Below are 21,667 nucleotides of genomic sequence, written 5' to 3' on the forward strand. Positions count from 1 at the left end.
GGACGTCCTTTCTTGGCGACGTCTAATGCGATCATCAATTGTCGTAATGGAGTGTTGAAGCTGTCTTTTGGAAACATGACTGTAGAGCTGAATGTTTAATGTTAGTCAACAGCATGTGAATCTTGATGATGAGGATGTACATGAGGTCAATATGATTGAGAGTTTGATACAAGATTCATTGACTGGCATTATGTCAAAAGATCCCTTGCAAGCATGTTTGGAAGATGTTAACTTGGAGTTGTATGATGATGAATACATTGGTGAAGTCCAATCTTTGCTCGAATCTGTACCTCAAATGGACATCACTAAATGGCAGACTACAGTGGAACAACTCCCACTTTCTGAGAAGTCTGTTATATCTTCGGATGAGTCTCCTAAGGCCAAACAGGAATTGAAACCATTACCTGATACTTTGAAGTATGCATTTCTAGGTCCTTCTGATACTTTACCTGTTATCATTTCTTCACGATTAAACATAGAACAGGAAAACAAGCTTTTAGAGTACTTGAGGAGCAGAAAGAAGCCTTAGGATGGACCATCTCAGATCTCAAAGGGATAAGTCCCACCATTTGCATGCACCACATTAATCTTGAAGAGAATGCCAAACCATCTAGGGAAATGCAAAGGAGACTTAATCCTAACATGAGAGACGTTGTTAAGAGTGAGATCTTGAAGCTACTTGATGCGGGTATCATATATCCGATTTCAGATAGTAAATGGGTTAGTCCCATTCAAGTTGTGCCTAAGAAGTCAGGCATTACTGTAGTTCGGAACGAAAAGAATGAGTTAGTCCCTTCACGTACAACCACAGGATGGCGAGTATGTATCGACTACAGGAAGTTGAACACAGTAACAAGAAAAGATCACTTCCCCCTTCCCTTCATAGACCAAATGCTAGAACGTGTGTCTGGACACAGTCACTACTGTTTTCTAGATGGCTTTTCCGGTTATAACCAAATTCACATTGCACCGGAAGATCAGGAAAAAACTACATTTACGTGTCCATTTGGGACATTTGCTTTTAGACGTATGCCCTTCGGGCTGTGTAATGCACCTGCCACTTTTCAGCGTTGCATGATGAGCATTTTTTCAGACATGATAGATAGTTTTCTCGAGATCTTTATGGATGATTTCTCTGTGTTTGGTTCCTCTTTTGATGAATGTTTGGACCATCTGGTCCTTGTGTTGTCTAGATGTAAGCAAAAGAATCTGATTTTAAACTGGGAAAAATGCCACTTCATGGTAAACTCCGGCATAGTTCTAGGACACATCGTTTCGGAAAAAGGAATTGAAGTAGATAAAGCTAAAGTCGACCTCATTCAACATTTACCACAACCCCACTCTGTGAAGGGGATTCGATCATTTTTAGGTCACGCTGGGTTCTACCGGCGATTCATCAAAAACTTTAGCCAAATCTCAAGACCTTTGTGTAATCTACTTGTCAAAGATGTTGTCTTTAACTTCGATGCTGCTTGTGTGAAGGCATGGGAAGAACTCAAGACTCTCCTCACCTCAGCTCCTATTGTCCAACCACCCAACTGGGAACTACCGTTCGAACTCATGTGTGATGCCTCTGATTATGCCGTTGGCGCTGTTTTAGGACAGCGTGTTGATAGACTACCATATGTGATATACTATGCTAGTAAAACTCTTAATGATGCTCAACTCAACTATTCGACTACCGAGAAGGAGTTACTTGCCGTGGTATTTGCATTAGACAAGTTTAGATCTTATTTGATAGGATCTAAGATCATCATATACACTGACCATGCGGCTTTGAAGTATCTTCTTTCTAAGAAGGATGCTAAAGCTCGCCTTATTCGATGGATACTCTTATTACAGGAATTCGACATCGAAATCCGTGATAAGAAAGGTTGTGAGAATGTGGTTGCTGATCACTTGTCCCGATTAACTAGTGAGTCTATTGATGAATCTGAGCTGATTAGAGAATCATTCCCTGATGAACAATTGATGTCTGTGTCAAACCTTCCTTGGTTTGCCGACATTGTTAACTACCTTGCTACAGGTAGAATGCCCTCACATTGGTCGAGACAAGACCGCTCCAAGTTCTTGGCTGAAGTTAAACATTTCCTTTGGGACGACCCATATTTGTTTAAGTACTGCCGAGACCAAATCATTAGGAGATGTGTACCCGACATGGAACAGAAAGATGTGATATCTTTCTGTCATGACCAAGCATGTGGAGGGCATTTCAGTGCCAAGAAGACCGCTGCAAAGATCCTGCAGTGTGGGTTTTACTGGCCATCGCTGTTTAGAGACTGCCATGAGTATTGTATTGCTTGTGAGCGCTGTCAGAAACTAGGAAGTATCTCGAGGAGAAACATGATGCCGTTGAATCCGATTTTGATCGTTGAGCTATTTGATGTGTGGGGGATTGACTTTATGGGTCCATTTCCTATTTCTGAAGGCAAATTATACATCCTAGTTGTTGTTGATTACGTTTCGAAGTGGGTTGAAGCTGTTGCAACCAAGACGAATGACCACAAGGTGGTACTCTCATTTCTGAAGGAGAACATATTTTCACGTTTTGGTACCCCTAGAGCTATAATCAGTGACGGTGGTTCACATTTCTGTAACAAGTACTTTGAGTCTTTAGTACGCAAGTATGGCATAACCCACAAGGTTGCAACTCCGTACCACCCTCAGACAAGCGGACAAGTAGAAGTTTCTAATAGGGAAATTAAGCACATTCTGGAGAAGACGGTCAACCCGTCAAGGAAAGATTGGTCATTGAGATTGAATGATGCTTTGTGGGCCTATAGAACAGCTTATAAGACACCAATTGGCATGTCCCCTTATCGTCTAGTGTATGGAAAGCCATGTCATCTTCCTGTGGAATTAGAACATCGAGCTTACTGGGCTATCAAGAAACTTAACTTTTCTCTCGACAAGGCGGGTGCACAACGGAAACTTCAACTCAATGAGTTAGAAGAATTAAGGAATGAGGCTTATGACAGTGCCAAGCTGTATAAGCAAAAGATGAAGTTGTTTCATGATAAGCGTATTCTGCGCAAGTCATTCACACCGGGTCAGAAAGTTTTGTTATACGACTCTCGGCTGCATCTTTTTCCAGGAAAATTGCGGTCCCGATGGACCGGCCCGTTCCTAGTATGCACGGTATTCCCTCATGGAGCTGTGGAACTTGAAGATGTCTCCAACAAGAACATTTTCAAAGTGAATGGGCAGCGATTGAAACCGTTCCTTGAACCACTTCCGCCTGACATTGAGGCAACCGATCTGGAGGATCCCGTCTATGCGTCCTGATTGGTCCACCCTTGTACATAAACCAGGTTGAACGTTCCATTTTATTTTATGTTTTTCCTTTTCTGTACAGTTCTTTCTTTTGCACTATTTAAACATTGAGGACACTGTTTAATTTAGGTTTAGGGGTGATAATCAGTATATACCCTTATAACATGCTATAATTGAAAACAAAACTCCTCCCTCTTTTTGAAAAAATGAAAAATCAAAATAAAAAAGGAAAAAATGAAAAAAATCATAAAAATGGAGCTCATTTACCTTGAAATGTTGACTCTTGTGCAAATATGTAATTTTTAGGAGTCTTAGTCTAGATATTTAGGCACCCCTGATTCTAGCACAATTCACATAGTGATAAGAAACTTGCACGCGCACGATCTACCAATACATGTATAGCCTCATCCTTGAGGTGTTCTATCGGAAGTTTTTTAGTTGCCAATCACTTTAGAATACTGAACGAAACTTGACTAGCTTGTTCTTTGGTTGGTTGGGATAGAAGGTGGAGGTTACATTAAGAAAAACAACCATCGAATTTAACTGGGTGCATCAAAAAGGGCTACCTCTTGCGAAGTGTCATGTAATTTTTTGTTTCTTTTTCCTTTTGTATCAAAAGTGTTTCCTTGTTCCAAAAAAAAAAAAAAATCAAGTATTCAAATTCCATTTGTGTCATGTAAAGAAAATAGTTCTCTCTTATCCAAAAATAAAAGAGAGTAGTCAATGTAAATAAGAGTCATGTAAAGAGTCATCTTATCACATGTCTTTATTTGTTATCAGTACTAGGATTGTGCCTTAGATAGCTAGATTGACATCTCCATTTTGATGTGAGCTTAAACTGTCTTGCACATGTCACATTTGATGGAATATGAGCTTATATTTTGGCCTAGAACTTTGTAGGTACGTTCTAAGCAAACCTTCACGAGACTTCACTCGTCCACTAGGGACACTTAGTGGTTTAAAAGGCTTAGTGCATACGCTAAATGCATTCGAGAGACCAGCGACAGTGGTATAGGTAGGATTTCCTTAGTTTTGTTTTACTTGAGGACAAGTAAAATTTAGGTTTGGGGGTATTTGATGAGTGCTAAAAAGTGCATATTTCTATATATTTTTCTTGGCATTTAACTCATCTTTTGTGCATTAATTCTACATTTTATCCCATATTCTGTATTTTCATTGTTTTCAAGAATAAATATTTTTATTAATTAATTTTGCATTTTTAGGTAATAAATAAAGTTTGGATGAATAGCGGAGCGAAAAGAGCAGAAAAGTAGTGAAAAGCCGGGAGGAATTACACAAGGAAGCCGCGAAGAATGTTATGCACAAGACCAAAAGGCTAGAAGTGGGCTTGAAGAGGAAGAATTGTTCTTAAAGAAGATATGGGCTTGGCATACTCAATGCCCAAAACCCTCACCCAAGTCCATTTCCTATATCCATAACCGTTTCCCTTTCTAGCCGTCAGATTGGATCATCTCAGCATCCTACGGTCGCAGCATCGCCATTACATCAAAGTCTGAAGATCCTGTCTAACACTACAACACCTAACTCCATCTTGAGCCGTCAGTTTCGTTGTATCAGGCATCCAACGGTCGCTCATGATCTGTCTCCATCTCGCCGTTAGATCCGTCCCAGAAGATATTATCCCACGGCTCAGATTCGCAAGACATCAAGATTTGTTGTACCCGCCTCACACTCGAACAACCTAACCCTATACCCAAAACAAACACACCCTAGCCAAAACCCATCGAGCCATCTCCTTCTTCCCCTCTTCTGCAACAGCGACGCTGTCTCCATCACCACCATCTTCTCCCCCAAATCACTCAATCACCACCATCTTCTCCCCCCAAATCACTCAACCACCACCACTCGAGCCATCATCACTTCTAACAACCAAGACCTACTTTTCTAGCCACTTATTACATCACCTCCTAATCGTTTCATCTCACAGGAACCCTAGGTTAGGAGTTGATGAAATAGGTGAGGTTAGAGGATAAATCGAAGGCATGGGTAGCATTAGCAGACGACAAGGAAGCATGGGTGATAATTATCAATCGTTTTCAGAGATTAGGTAAGGATTTTTTGTAAAACCCTAATTTCACTGATTTGGGGATTTTGGAATTTTTTTGTTGTAACTATAAAAGGGTGTTAGGGGTTGTAAAATTCGGCATCTCTGGGCTAGCCAGTGAGCAATATTTGCAGTTCAATATTAATTTCGAAATTAATTTTCAATTTATCCATGTTGAATCTCTCTTATGCATAAAAGTTGAATGTGAATTGTATGCTGTGTAATGTGGAGCATGTTTATACCTGTTAGTATCATGATTACAATCATGTCCATGTTCTAATTCACTTGCTAGGGTTTAGAGGAAGCTCTTGATCAAATGCTAGGAATGTTAATGTATTTGTATGTTCTTTTATTGGCTGAATTTCCTTAGGATGAATGCTTAGCCATTTGGGATACCTGCTTGTGATCACCTGTGCTGTTAGAAGACAGCTGATACTAGGAGTGGAGCTAGGTCTTTGTCCAAGAATTCAATCCTCTAGAGAGATTGCCTTAAGCTAAACTAGCTAGAGGAGCTAAATGCCTGTGATTAGTTGTGCTGATTAAAGACAACTGATGCTAGGGGTAATTTGGTTAGGATAGTTAGTAGAATCCTCATTGTAGTCTTTCATGAAAGAACAAGACATACATTGCATCATAATTTCCTTAGCCTAGGGTCAAGTAGTGGAATCAAAAACCTTAGTACCTTCTTTTGAATTCAGATAACTTTAGAAATTTAGAAAACTTTAGCAAATCCTCCAAGTCCCTGTGGACAAACCTCTGTTTACATTCTATCTTCATCAAGACCCTGTATACTTGTAGGTAAAACATAGGTTGTAGTTTTTAGGTCTCATTCCTTGAGCTACCACTAAGCGAAATATTGGGTGTGGTTGTTGTACCCCTGCTTTTTCACATCTTGCTATGTTGTTTTAAGGAAATTTTTTCTAGGAACAATTATCCATGTTTTGGTAACTAAATTTGATAACTAGATTGACATACCAACGCTAATGGGATCAACCAAGCAATGCTCTAACATCTTTAATTACAATACCAATTCCCGAGGAGTTAGTGTTTCATCATAGCTAGCACCACAATAAAACAATCTGCAGTCAAGTGGTATATTTCGCAAGCTTGGTTGCTGAAAAATATGACTATCAGGGACATCAACAGCTAAGTCAATCATTGTTACAAATATATACTATTCAAGTCAGTTACCATTTGCATATCCAGTCTAGATGTCGATAAAGGATTCTGATTTTATAACACCTGTCACGCCAAATACATCAAGTACTAGTAAAGATGGCACCCAAATGGTCACTAAGATTCTTATGAGTAACACACTTCCTTATCCAATCCTGAGCAGAGATAACACCATTTAAGTCTTGTATAATGTGTTGACTCCCTGCAAGAGCAGACCAAACATCCATAGCAAAAAGACATTGAAAAATCAAGTGTTATATTGTTTCTTGTGAGTTACTATCACACATGCTACAATAATCATTATTTTTTGAGTGGTAGGGTGCAAGCGCAGATTTATTGTGAAGAAATGTTTAGATAAAATAGAAGAAACTGAACTCCGAACTCACCTACCTTTCTTTTCGCTTGTCGTGCATCTAACAATGGAGTTGAAAAAAGACCGGCCACCAACAGCAGCGCGTGCTAGCATTATTGATAACACTTCCAAATGAACAGCTGAACTATAGATATGACATCTAACTTCCATATGGCCTTATAGATAAGATCTACGTTCTAAACCTGATTATGATTGTTAGCATGGGTAATTATAGAAAAATTTAACAGAAAAAGAACCATTTTTGTCATGAGGAGAGACCAATTTATCTTCACTAGCGATTAGAGGTGTCAAAGAGGCCAGGCCAGCCTGAGCCTGCTCCGGCCTGGCCTGTATAAACAGGTTAAAGCCTGGCCTAGCCCGTGTATTAAGTTGGCCTGGCCCAGGCTAAATACTGGCCCAGACTGGGCGGTAGTTTTCGGCCTTATAGCCTGTTAGGCCTGGCCAGCTTAAGCATGAGCCTGTATTGGGCCTGCTCAGGCCTGTAAAGAAACAATAGTATAAAAATGGACGTGATGAGGTTCGAACTTCCGACTTTCCCGTCATATGCCTGGCAAGATACCATCGTAGACGACCAGATTTTGTGTTCAAGTTCGATCGGGACTTCTAATAATCGTATCTAACCAATAGTAATAACGTACTAACAAATCGTTAATTAATACTCCCTCCGTTCCTTTTTAATAGGCTGGTTTTTATAAATAAATGTTTCAAAAAAATAGGTTGGTTTCTTAATTGGGAAAGTCAAATGTTACTTTAATTTTCTGGGACCACTTTTCTATTAACTTCTTTCGATGACAAATGTCATGGGGACCATTTCACTTTACTTCTTTGGCTGAGAAGTGTCATGGGGACCATTTCACTTCACTTCTTGTATTGACAAGTGTCATGAGGACCACTTTTAACGATTAGTTCTCTTAATTTCCTTAAATTTTTCTAAAAATAAAACTAGCCTATTAAAAAGTAACGGAAGGAGTAAAAATTTGCTTACATTTCCTTATTTACATATTTTTTTAACTTCTTGCTTAATTATTACCATTATTATGTCCTTAATAAGAATATTTAGTATTAATTAACACAAAACGTTTCTATGTATGTATAATATAATATTTATTACCATTATTCTTCATTCAAAAATTTTCTAAATTTGCTTAAAACAATTAATCAATTATAATTAATTAATTTTAATATGATTTCATACACGAGAATAAGTAAATAATGTCATTATTTTCACCAAAATAATTACATCACAAATATCCCTAAGGACATCTAAACCGTGACAAATGTTTCTCCAAACAAATGAACAATCTTTTATTTTATTGATAATTTCTATCTTAAAAAAATTATACAATACAAGTTCAGGGCCCTGCGATTCTAATAAAAATACAATGTACAGTGAGAGCAAATTTTTCAAAATTTTGATCAAGAGGTGGATTTTCACTCTTATTTGCATATTTTGGTTTCAATCGATGAAAGTTTTAGTTCCATATGGCAATAGGATCCTTTTGTTTAACCGTGAAATTTTTGATTAATCTTTATTATCGTGTGGTTACTTTATTAGCGTGTGATTTGAATATAAAATATCACGATGTTTCATGTGTTAAAATTTATCGTCGGAATCTAGAAATATTTTTTGCAATTTACAAATTAAGCAAACACAAAATTGGATAAAAAGACCAAAATTAACAATTCTCGGATGAAATGGACAGTTAGATTTTGATACTTTTTAAATGGACGAAAATGTAAAAATAGGCAGGATGTAACCAGTTTCATCGTGCCCATTTTCAAATATTTTTTCTTATTTTTAATTTACACAGGATGTATCCAGTTTCATCCTTGCTATTTTTTAAATTTAAACTAGGATGAATCCAGTTTCATCCTTACTATTTTTTTTGGCCATTTCACCCAAACTATTTTTTACTCGTCCATTTGAACCGTGATTTAAAAATATTTGGACAAATGACCCATTTTCCGTTAAACAAATTGGTGATCCGAAATTTATCTCGCAGCTAATGGTTTACAGTGTATCTCAAAGTAGGCCATGTGACCCAAATATGTCTTAGGGGTTAAAGTATGCATGTTGATCTAAATTTTTCATGGTTACTTTGAATCTAACACGTGACCAAAAAGATTAGGTGACCCAAAATATTACCAGGACTAAAATTATTAGGGCCAAAATTTAGCTAGTAACCCGAAATTTATCAACTAGTACCCTACCCAAAATCTGCATGTCAACCTTGCGACCTCTATTTTTTAAAGCGATAATCGCTATTTGATAAAAGCGATTTACATTCAAATTAAAAGTGAGATAGGATTTTTTCATGACGGAGACAATATATTTATAACTAGTTGATCGTGCCAGCAGACTGTTGAAGCAATGAAAATTGACAACCTTGTACATTTTTATAAGAAAAGGCGTGCTAAATCTATTGAATCGGGAGAACCAACTGGAAAAAAGATAAACCAACTAACCAAACTAGTTTTCTAGCGGATTTAAATAAGTTCTTTAGTGGGAAAATTGGAACTCCGATTTATGCACTAAAATTGTACAAAAACTTAAAAATACCGACCATATAGTCTTATGGTTCCCAAATAATAAAAGGTTTTATCAAATAATAATAATAATAATAAAAGGACATTTCAGTTTCTTAAAGGTTTGATGCGTTCCAGGAGGTCCCAGGTTTGAGTCATCGATGGCGCAATATTGCACAATTTGACATAGAAGGTAGAGTTAGCTTTCCCCCTGCAACATAATTTAGTAACAGATTTATTATAAGCTAGCATGGCATCATTTTCAACAAATTGTAATAGGACACTGTTGGATCTTGCATGACATGTGATATTCAATTATAAAGATAAACAATATAATGCGGAAAAAGAAATAACACAGACACCAGAAGTAACGAGGAAACCTCAAATGCAGAAAAACCCAAGGATCTAGTCCATATTGAGCACCAAACTGTATTACGACGCTAATACACTGGCCTACTAACAATTAACTTCGGTCTGGAATGTGGTTGAGCCCGAACTCAATCTCACACCGATTCAGGTACAGTCGCACTCATTACGCCTCTTGAATACCAACATGAATCCATGCAATTGATTCCCTTAGATGACGCCACACCAACTACGATTTGTTTCAACTCAATTAAAGACTTCGAACCCAATATGCCTCCCGCGGATTAAGCCTATATAAGTGATTTCCTTTACGATTAAAAATAATATTTCGATCGAGGTGGTTTGGAAATTGATAACAATAGGCAAAGTCTAGCTAACCTCAAAATCCGAACTTATGCAACCGAAGTGCAGTCTAGATTATTATTCACCTCACAAGTATAAAACATGTGGAATCACAAAGTTGAGACGAAAAGAACTTTGTCATTTCTATCTATCTTGTTCAAGTGATAAATCAACAATCGAACAAGTCATGATACTCAAGTTATCAAGATAAAAGATAATTGGACCTGGCTTCACGAATCCCTGTGAAGTCTTTGTAGTCGTTAAACCCTAGCAGGGTTTCTAGAGAGGACAACTCTAGATACAACTAGGACACACCAAAAAGTAGCGTCGGGGTTCAAAGATCCTAGTTGCTTGGAGTTCCCCTTTTATAGACATTCAAAGAATAGGTTGCTTTAGGTTTAATCTAAGATATCTTTGGAACCAATCAAACAATATCCATCATTAGATGAATCTTTGAATTTGATTTACATAAACAAGATATACACTCTGCCTAGGTGAAACCATAACCGAACCGTGTATAAAGACTATGTTCAAAATGGTTAGCCGAAACTAGCCGATTTGAACTTAAAAGCTTAATACTCATTTTGATGAACTCTTAAGAAATTAACCTTGAGTCACAATCATGTGATCAAATAAGTCTAGTGTTTTTTAGAGAATTAATTAAATGCTAATTATCTCGTAGAAATAATTTAATCGAACTTGAAGATAATCGACATGGTTAGTAAATGCACAAATTACAAATACCATAGGCGTTCGTGACACACGTCAGTCAGGTTACATATACCGGTTTGTAAACATTTAACCAAACCAAGTTCCGGAGTTAACAGAACAATTTAGGTATGTGCACCGGTTTGGAAACCTTAAGACTAGGACCAGTTCCAGAGTCCACAAAACTATTATGGTTGGCGTAGTTTGGGTACTAAACCGAGTTCTAGAACTCAGATATATTCGGTACGTGTATTAGTTTGTAAACTAACCCGGTTCCGTAACCACAGTTCCTAAATGGTTTGCATATGAGTATGCATACCGATCCGGTTCACGAGTTGAACATATTTTTACATGGTGCACATAAGAATATGCTTACCACAAATCTGCTAGTCGATATATATAGATACTTCACTACGTGTACGAGTACATGTAATACGGGTTCAGACTAACATTTTTCCCAGTTTGTAAGACTGATAACATTGTCTTGTATCTGAATCTATAGTAGTTCTATATTTCTCTCCAAATCGATTCGAAACATTCCTGAATAACATCAATGACACATATCACTATTTCAGACTATTTTCAAACAATAAAACTTGAATCATGATTTTGATTCAGAACAATAAATTTTCCTTAACCCAAATTCTTCAAGTATGAACAAATGTTCATTAAGCTTAGTCATTATATTTCGAGAACTAATTATCAAGATAAACTCGTCTCGAACTCCTTGTCTATGCATCATAGTCTAATTAGTTACGCGACAACATATCAAGGATAGAAAAGTGAATATAACTCGAGAAATAGGTGGTTAAGTCTTCACTTGCCTTTGTTGGTGAAGTTATCCAAAAGCTTCAGTTGATCTTCGCCTTCAAACGGTATAGCGCAATGACAACTGGTTTGTTTGTCAACTACCTTTATCCTAGACCGAGAATTAGCTAACTGTAGACTTTAGTAAATAATCGAATTGTGAAGATGGTTCTTGTCATAGACTAGATATTCGGCTTAGTTTTAGTGAAGTTCCGATATCAAGTTCATGTTTGTCACTTTTTCGAAACTAACATCAAGTAAATATTTTCTCATGAGTTTCGAAAGTGTAGGTTCGCAAATTTATTTGAAATTTAAAATATATACATACTACACTGCGGACCTATGTTTTAAAATAAAAAAAAAATAATAATAATTAAAAAAAAACCTATTTTTAAGTACGCAACCTTGAAGAGAAATGAATTTTCCTGAACTCGGCTTGGTTTGAGTGCACGAATCTATGTTTTGCGTTCGCAAACCTAGTGGAGAGAGAAAGAAAACTGAACCCAAATTTACTTAAGTTCGTGAACCCAAATCTATGATTAGAAAAGATTCTGCAGACACTTTTTTGATTGAGTTTGTAGGTTCGTTAATCTAAAGGTACAAAACGTCCAAAAACTTCTTTCGACAATTGTTGTACTTTCTGTAACACTTACACTTTTATCAGGGCGCATGCTTAAAGATGCGTCATTTGAATGAGATGAAGTGTCATCTCAAGACAATGTTGTGTGCTAAAAGGAATATTGGCCCAAGCACCATCATGGTGCATTACGCAAGTTACATTGGCCAAGAGTTAATATCACATAATCATGGTGCATCACGCCAGTGGTGGGTACCCGAGGGAAATATTTCACCATCACAGTGAATCACTCCAGTATGTGACTAGCCGAGAGAAATGTTGCACCATGATGGCTCATCATTCAACTAGTCCCCAACTTTCAGTTGTAAAAATATCAATAAGACATATACAAGGAGGGGTAGTTGGTTGAAGGTGTATATAGCGTAAATGCACTAGTAAGATTCAAAACCTAACCAGAAAAGCCTATATGATGCGAACGCATCATCATGGAGTGTTGTTAAGCATCATTATTGTGGAGTTGAGAAACAAAGGATGCACCACCACGATACAAAATGAAGGAAAAGAAAATGATGCACATTCTTTCTTATCATTTGCAGAAGACCATTTTTCCTAAGCGGACTAGGATATGCTTGGACTTTGGGCTTGCAATAAAACTTGGTTGTAGTTTCTTGTCCCTAAGGCTTATGAATTACACTCTGTTCTTTATCCCTTCTTCTTAGAGTACGTATGCAGACACAATTAGTTGCAGCATCAGTGGTCCAGCATTTTGTCGCTCATATCATCTAATTAGGGATATGATTGCGATATTTTGGTAACTCGTATCATCTGGCTCGCTATTATGATGGATGATTGTTGCCATGCTTGATGGGGTATTTATATTCCTTTTATGCTCATGATCCTGACTGATACACCCTTGGCTCAAGCAAGACCAGTGCATGTTTTCTGCGCAATTCCAAAGCGAAATAAGGCAGCAGAAATAAAATTACAATGTTGTATGCCCAAGTCCAAGGCATGCATTATGCCTGGAAGGTAATCGAAAGCCAGTAATGCATCATCACCAGCCTTTAAGGAAGTACACCCTTCGCAAAACAAGGGTAAGTTGGAATGATGAGAAGCTAAATATGAAAGCACACTTAAGGAAACATGCATGCGAAGCATATGCTTGCAAAGGAAGATGGAAATGCATTTTCCTGGTGAAATCCTCGAGTTATTCCTACAATGGTATCCTCATCAAAAACAAGTCTTAAATCTCAATTAGAATAACCGATTCATCAAATTCTTGATGGATTGATCTCTTATTTACTAAAAACTCAGTAATAGCACAAAGTTTATCTCTAACCATGAAAACAAATCAGATAAACACTGAAAATAATGGGGTACCAAAATACACACCAACTTTGTCGTAGGCAATCTATATGGACAAACTCGTCACAGCTCCGAGAGCTAAACTCGATCAAGAAATAATGTCTAGAGTTATCTCCCTCTCTCTATCTCTCTCTCTCTCGTAATTAGAACGTTTCCTGAACTAAATTCGTGAACCTAATTACAAAGGGATAACTTGGACGGAAACAAAGACCAATGTACAAGAATCAATCAAGTCGTATCTGACAAACAAGGTTGGATGTATCTACCATGATTTTTTAGCGCACAACCTGTGATATTTTAATTATAAAGATAAACAATATAATGAGGAAAAAGAAACAAAACAGACACCAGAATTTTTATTAACTATGAAACCAAAAATGCCAAAAAACCCCAGGACCTAGTCAAGATTGAACACCAAACTGTATTAAGCCGCTACAGACACTAGCCTACTACCAATTAACTTCGGTCTGGAACGTAGTTGAGCCTGGATTCAGTCTCACACCGATTCAGGTAAATTCGCGCTCTTACGCTTCTTGAATCCCAGTAGGACTCCACACAATTGATTCCCTTAGATGACGTCACACCATCTAAGAGTTGTTTCAACTCAATTGAAGACTTTAAACCCAATATGCCTCTCACAGTTTAAGCCTATATAATCCTTTACGATCAAAAACAAGATTTCGATGAAGGTGGTTTGGAAATCGATGGCAATAGACAAAGTTATAAACTAAATAATTAGTTTTCAACTCGAAATTCTTGTCTATGATAGCTAATCTAATTAGTTATGCGACAAACATCTCAAGGATAGAAAAGTGAATATAACTTTAGATATAGGTAGTTCAGTCTTCACTTAACTTTTGTTGATGAAGTTCTGCAAAAGCTTTGGTTGATCTTCGCCTTCAAACGGTAGAAAGCTAATGATGACTGGTTCATTTCTCAAGTACCTCTATCCTAGACCGAGACTTAACTAATTGTAGACTAGAAATCAAGATATAGTTTTGACAACTATATTTGACAACAATCTTGAGATAGCAACACTTGTGAGTTCGACCGAGCAATGCTCTAACATATTGTTTATATGTACAATTGAAAATATCACAGGTTGTGCATTGACCAGTCATAGTAGATACGTCTGACCTAGTTTGTTGGATACGACTTGATCGGTTCTTGGTGAAAAAGCTGGGGTCTAAAAACTTCACCTAATATTTCGCTTAGCAATCTGTATGGACTAACTCCAATATACTTAAAAGAGAATCAACTAGAAAGTTAGACTCAATCTTAACAAAAGTATATCAAAGAGTTATATCTCAATTTCTCAATTTAATCCGCAATCAAACAAATAAGAATTTGCGAGCCTAATTGAATATACGAGAAATAACTTGAACGGTTCCAAAGACGAATGTTCAAGGATCAATCAATTTCAATCAACAACCAAAGGTTGGACTTACCAATTGATCGATTCAACGCACAACTTGTGATATTTCAATTATATAACAAAATATAATGCACAAAAGAAATAACACAGACACCAGAAGTTTTGTTAACGAGGAAACCGCAAATGCAGAAAAACTCAGGACCTAGTCCAGATTTGAACACCACACTGTATTAAGCCGCTACAGACACTAGCCTACTATAAAGCTAACTTCGGTCTGGAATGTAGTTGAACCCTAATCAATCTCACACTGACTCAAGGTACAGTTGTGCTCCTTACGTCTCTGATCCCAATAGGATACTACACACTTGATACCCTTAGATGATCTCATCCACAACTAAGAGTTGCTACGACCCAAAGTCGAAGACTTGATAAACAAATCTGTATCACACATAAAAGTCTATTGAATAGATAAATCTGTCTCCCGCAGATATGCCTACGAGTTTTTGTTCCTTTTTTTTGATAAATCAAGGGGAACATGAACCAATTGATAACCCGGACTTATATTCCCTAAGAACAGCCTAGAGTTATCAATCACCTCACAATAATCTTAATCGATTAACAAAACAAGATATTGTGGAATCACAAACGAAGAGACGAAGGTGTTTGTGACTACTTTTCCATCTTGCCTATCGGAGATATAAATCTCAAGACAATCTTACGATTGTACTCAATCACGATAGAAACGGAAAGATCAAATCACACAACTACAGATTAAATAGTTGGGTCTGGCTTCACAATCCCAATGAAGTCTTTAAGTCGTTAACCTACAGGTTTCATGAAAAACCTAAGGTTAAAGGAGAATCGACTCTATCTATGCAACTAATAACACACATGAGGTGTGGGGATTAGGTTTCCCAGTTGCTAGATTTCTCCTTTATATAGTCCCCAAATCAGGGTTTGCAATCTAAGTTACCTTGGTAACAAAGCATTCAATATTCACCGTTAGATAAAAACCTGATTAGATTCAAGCTAATATCTTTCAACCGTTAGATCGAACTTAGCTTATTATACACAAATGAAATGTAACTTCATTTAGGTTTGAGTAACCGTACCTAAACGTGTACGCTTAGTTGGTTCAACAATAGTTAACCAATGGTTAGCATATGAGCACTTTCATATCAACCTTATTCATCTTCACTATAACTAGTTCAAATAACTCAAATGAACTAGTTAGAGAGTTGCTAAATTTCTTAGATCTTATAGAAGCATACAAGACACAATCGAAGCAAAATTGGTTTTTATTCACTCGAATCGATTCATGAACATTATATCCACGGTTTGTAAAGATTGTATTCCTTACTATATAAATGTTTTAGTTCATGAACAAACCAATTTTAGAAAGTAACCTACCTATGTATGCAAATATGTACGCATACTTAAGTAACCGGATTGAGTTTGTTTTTCACTTTCAAACTCCAGCAAAAATTCACGGACGTGAACTTTCCGCCAGTATGCTTACGGGTACGCATACTTACCCAGATTTCCAACAACCGCAGGTACGCTTACCAGTACGCATACTTTGGGTTCCCGGTTTTGGACTTTTACACAAATGTGAGAACACGCTATGTTTATATCCAAAGATGGTTACATATTCTAAACTCTTATTTCAATCATTGAAATTTTCTAAGAGGATGTTATATAGTTGTTATTTCACAAACTATTTTTCATCAAAGCGATTTTCAAGTTATTGAAATAATCAACATGACTTTCATCATGAGTAAAGATGAACTTGGCCAAAGCGAAAGCTTACCAACACATATTTCGAGAAATAAATAAGCGAGATAAACTCGGCTCTAAATAACGAATGTGTATAGTCGAAGTCTATATAGCAATACGATTTTTATCTCAAAACAGGAGATAGAATAGATAGACTTTTGAGTGATAGATAAGTTCAAGTCTCTACATACCTTTTGTTGATGAAGTTACACAAGTTCCCTTGAGTAGTTTTTCGTCTTCAATCGATGAACATCGTGGAGTCTAAGGCTCAACTACACTTACTATCCTAATCCGAGACTTAGCTATAAGTAGACTAGAAAGAAATACTTATAGTTTTGGCAACTAAACTTGACAAACAAGTTTGAGATAGCAATGATTACGAGTTCGACCGAGCAATGCTTTAACAATCTCCCCCTTTGTCAATTTTAGTGACAAAACTATCAATACATATGGAATACAAAATAAATAAACTTTTAGCTTCTCATCCAAATGCTTGATCTCCTTGGTTCTTCAACATTACTCGAAATCTTCGTCACTTCCAAGTACTCCAATGATTCTAAAGTACTCAATTCAGCGTCATCGTTGTTGAAGATCCATAGTTATAACAATGAGAAAACAATAGCTCTCAATCATTGTTATACAGTGTCATAGTATTATCACACAGCATCAAAGTTCAATTGTATCACAACTTCGACAACAATACTATGGTGATATGTATCAACATTACTCGAAATCTTCGTCACTTCCAAGTACTCCAATGATTCTAAAGGTACTCAATTCAGCGCCATCGTTGTTGAAGATCCGTAGCTATAACAATGAGAAAACAATAGCTCTCAATCATTGTTATACAGTGTCATAGTATTATTACACAACATCAAAGTTCAATTGTATCACAACTTCGACAACAATACTATGGTGATATGTATCAACATTACTCAAAATCTTCGTCACTTCCAAGTACTCCAATGATTCTAAAGGTACTCAATTCAGCGTCATCGTTGTTGAAGATCCGTAGCTATAACAATGAGAAAACAATAGCTCTCAATCATTGTTATACAATGTCATACTATTATTACACAGCATCAAAGTTCAATTGTATCACAACTTCAACAACAATACTATGGTGATATGTATCACTTCACCTTAGTCAATACTTCATCTCACATGAAAACCACTTCCCCGTACATAATGATCCGAAAACCATATGTATTTGTAGTGTGAAGTACACATTAATTCTCCCCTCTTTGTCAATAAAATTGGCAAAAGTACGAAAATTAGTGGGATCCTAATGAAATTTCCATAGAGATACTTCATGACCAAAAGAAAAACACATATCAACTTTTTTAGATGCAATCATATAGTCGAAACTAAATGCGTTCATTACACATAATTTTCTAAAATTGTGCCTAAAATGATAAATACCTCCGAATTTTTCGTAAAAACTCTAAATTTGATATTGTTGTTTATACTCATCGTGTAGCTTTTTTTATGACCTTTCCAACGAGATAAAGTTTGTAAAATTCCAAGACACAGATTTCTTGATATGTTATAATAAAGTTTGTTTTCCAATTATACTCTTAAAAAATAGGATACACAATAATTAGACTAGGGATGGATAATTGTGTCAAGTGAAAAAGACCAACCATGAACATCAAATCCAATTTTTTTGTGTAAATTGATCACTTACTATTAACAAAAAAGGTCCTCCCTCGCTACGCTCGGTCAGCCCAACAAAGAAGTTGCAACTCTAAAGAAACATATAATTACTCCTTTCAAATGCTCACTCGTAAGATCTGTTCTAAGTTCCAACAACATGCGACCGATTCTTAAAAAGGACAAATTTTATAACAAGATTAAAGTAAATGTAAATATCAAAAGAGGAGCCCATTTCTTGGTAACATGGAAGGAACCTTGTGATGTACCTTCTCTTGAATCTCATTAAGCGACGATTACCTTCATGCCTATCCCAATCATGCAATACTATCAGCATTGAAGTTACAAATCATAGGTTTTGTCCGATCCGTAAAACTCAGAGGCAGCAACATCCATTCCGATGACAACTTCTTTAGGGTAGCCAGCTTTAGCAATGGCTGTCTTAAGCAACTCAAGTCCTTCCTTGTTCTCTTGGATGTTGGGAGCAAAGCCACCTTCATCACCAACATTGGTTGCATCTTGACCGTATTTCTTCTTGATGACGGACTGCAAACAAGATGGTCTATCAGGTTAGGAAGTGAAATAGACATATGAGCCACCATATGATTTAAGTTCAGATTTCTCTGTTCTCTTAGTCGTGTTAATTTAATCAGAAAAAAGAGTAGGCACATGTACAAAGAAATAGGAAACCGTGACAAAATAAAAAAGCAACTTGGATATGCATATTCAAAAATGAAGTACCACCATCCAAAGTTCCTAACATCAACATAATCAGTTCAATAAGCGGGAAATAGATGAAATAGTTTGGTACAAACCTTCAAATTGTGGTATACTTCAACTCCCATTTTCATTGCCTCCTTGAAGGATTTGGCTCCAACGGGAAGGATCATGAACTCTTGCATTGCAAGTTTGTTTCTGGCGTGTGATCCTCCATTAATAACATTGAAAGCAGGAACTGGAAGTACCAAGTTTTTGTTACCAGCAAGGTTGGCAATATGCTGCAGAAAAAGAACAAAATCATATTAGATCTGCTACAGAAATAGGAAGAAATTCATTTTTACATTCATGACTACATAATGATAATACATATTTATCAAGCTTGTAATTACCTTGTAAAGGGGAATGTCCAAAACACTGGCTCCAGCTTTGCAAACTGCAAGAGACACTGCTAGGATAGCATTGGCTCCAAGCTGTGAACCATCAACTAATGCTTTTGATGAAGTTACAGAGCTAAACCACAGTTTTCTTCTGTCAAATACCTTTTGCTTGCACCAACCCCACTCGTTGGTAGTTCCGTCAAGTTCTCGCACCATGAAGTTATCAGTTTCGGTTTGTTGTGTTGGGTCCTGCATAGACAAAAGATGAGTTCAGACACAAATTTACAATCTAAAATTCTAAATAGGAGACATTGTACGCAATTTCGACTGAGTTTTACCAAGGCTTCTATCGAAGAAATAGTATAGTAATTTGAAAGTTAGGCTGTTAAAGACGCCACATTAAAGTATTTATTCCTTTTTTTTTGCTCGCCAAAAGCACAGAAACGGCAACAGGGAAAGAAAAAGTGACTAACTAAACAGAAACCGTCTCAGCTGCCAAAGCAGCTAGGATACATGAGGGAGGAGAAAGCAACCATTTTTCACTAACATGCTTGATTCTAGCATAGTTGGCTAGATTGTGGGCAACCTTGTTCCCACTACTGTTGATAAAAGTAACTGTAATCGAACTGAATTCCTTCAATAATCTGCGGCTCTCTGCAATATGACATCTTATTCTCCAAGGGGGGACTTGAGAGTTGGAGTTATAAGGTTAACAATCACCTGTGTGTCACCTTCCACAATACAATTATCTGCACCTCTCCTTGGCGAATTGCAACACATGAATAAAACCAACTGCTTCGGCACAAAGTGGAGATCTTTCCTGGAAGTAGACTGAATGACCCGCCATAAACCCACCTCTATCATTTCTGGCAATAATACCCACTGCACTATCATTATCCTTTGTGCTGGCATCAACGTTGAACTTGATCATGTTAGCTGGGGGTGGAGACCACTTGGAAGGTACCTGCATCATCTGATCTGTAGACTGGGTCTCTTCCATATTAATTTGATGCATAGCATTATAGTAATTAGAGAACAAGGAAGCAGCTTCACCAAGAACTTTCCTGATATGCGGGGCTTGACCATCAAACACCAATTTATTTCTCGCCTTCCACCAATACCATAAAATACAGGCTAGAATCCAAATGCAACTCCCTCATCTTTTAATCATTAGAAAGCTAGTAAACAGAGATTTGATAGATGCATTCTCCAGATTCTCTGCACGCAAGGACAAGTGCGATGCAAATAAAAGGGCCTGTGTGCTAGTACACTGTAAGAAGAGGTGATTCACCGTTTCATCATGACCCTCACAGAGTTCACATTTTGTAGCATACCCCGGTATGAACCTGCCAATATTTGCTAGAACCCCAACACCATTATGAATAATCCTCCACATGAAAGTTTGAACATTCGGTGGCATAGATTTTAAACTCCAAAACTTCCTCCAATAGAAATCAGCATTAGCAGGACTAGAAGTGGAGCCTCTTGAGGAGGCCAGCAGCACATGGAAGGATTTGGATGTGAACTCACCTTTGCTGGTGAGTGTCCATACTAACTTATCTTCATCCAAGTCTTCGGCAAGCGGGATTTTACTGATTTGGGCCACCTCCCATTGAGTAAATACATTGCTCAGCATTTCACTGTTCCACCTTTTGGGGTTGCTTAGAATAAAACTGTCAGCCGTAAGCCCTGTTCTAGCACTAGCATCCACCGAAAGTGGTTAAAAATCTTGTATAGAGGGTATCCACAGGTCATTCCAAGTAGAGATAGCAGTCCCATTGCCAATCTGCCAACAGCAGCCATTCTTCATGATTCCTCTTAAACATAACATTGCACCCCAAGTGCTAGTGCACTTACTTATCTGTTTGCAGGTTTTGTATTTTATATATTTAGATCTCAAAATCACAGCCCACAAGCTATCCTGTTCATTCAGAAATATCCAAATAAGCTTCGCTATCTGTGCCTTATTAATATCTTCTAGACTTTTAAGTCCCAATCCCCCATTGCTCTTAGTGTCATTGATTATACTCCAGGCAATCAAGTGTATTCTTCTTTCATCTATGTTATGACCCCACCAAAAGCCCCTTATTATCCTTGTAAGCTTAGCAATAGTTTTTTTGGGGATTAGAAAAGACGCCATGTAAAATGGAGGAATTAGAGCAAGCACTCCTTGGATCAGAGTAGTTCT

The 21,667-nt window shown here is 37.1% G+C and overlaps 1 protein-coding gene across 1 annotated transcript; it reads right to left on the reverse strand.

Annotated features, from left to right (window-relative positions):
• Nucleotides 1–18,619: 18,619 nt before the first annotated feature.
• Nucleotides 18,620–20,402, reverse strand: LOC113284259 (enolase-like). The gene is made up of 5 exons (XM_026533674.1): nt 20,200–20,402; nt 19,642–19,728; nt 19,492–19,572; nt 19,198–19,380; nt 18,620–18,928 (listed from the first exon to the last, which is right to left on the reverse strand). Exons 1-5 carry the CDS (start codon nt 20,389–20,391, stop codon nt 18,725–18,727), a joined length of 747 nt encoding a protein of 248 aa, XP_026389459.1. The 5' UTR covers nt 20,392–20,402; the 3' UTR covers nt 18,620–18,724.
• Between the last annotated feature and the right edge of the window lie 1,265 nt (nt 20,403–21,667).

The sequence above is a fragment of the Papaver somniferum genome, chromosome 5 (assembly GCF_003573695.1).
Source record: "Papaver somniferum cultivar HN1 chromosome 5, ASM357369v1, whole genome shotgun sequence".
NCBI lineage: Eukaryota > Viridiplantae > Streptophyta > Magnoliopsida > Ranunculales > Papaveraceae > Papaver > Papaver somniferum.

Excerpts from the sequence above, each read along its gene's own strand:
- LOC113284259 (XM_026533674.1), bottom strand. The coding sequence starts at position 20,391 with ATGCCAGCACAAAGGATAATGATAGTGCAGTGGGTATTATTGCCAGAA. Across the intron at positions 19,381-19,491 it reads TGGACATTCCCCTTTACAAG|CATATTGCCAACCTTGCTGG; the intron begins GTAATTACAAGC and ends CTTTTTCTGCAG. Across the intron at positions 18,929-19,197 it reads AAGTATACCACAATTTGAAG|TCCGTCATCAAGAAGAAATA; the intron begins GTTTGTACCAAA and ends TCTTGTTTGCAG.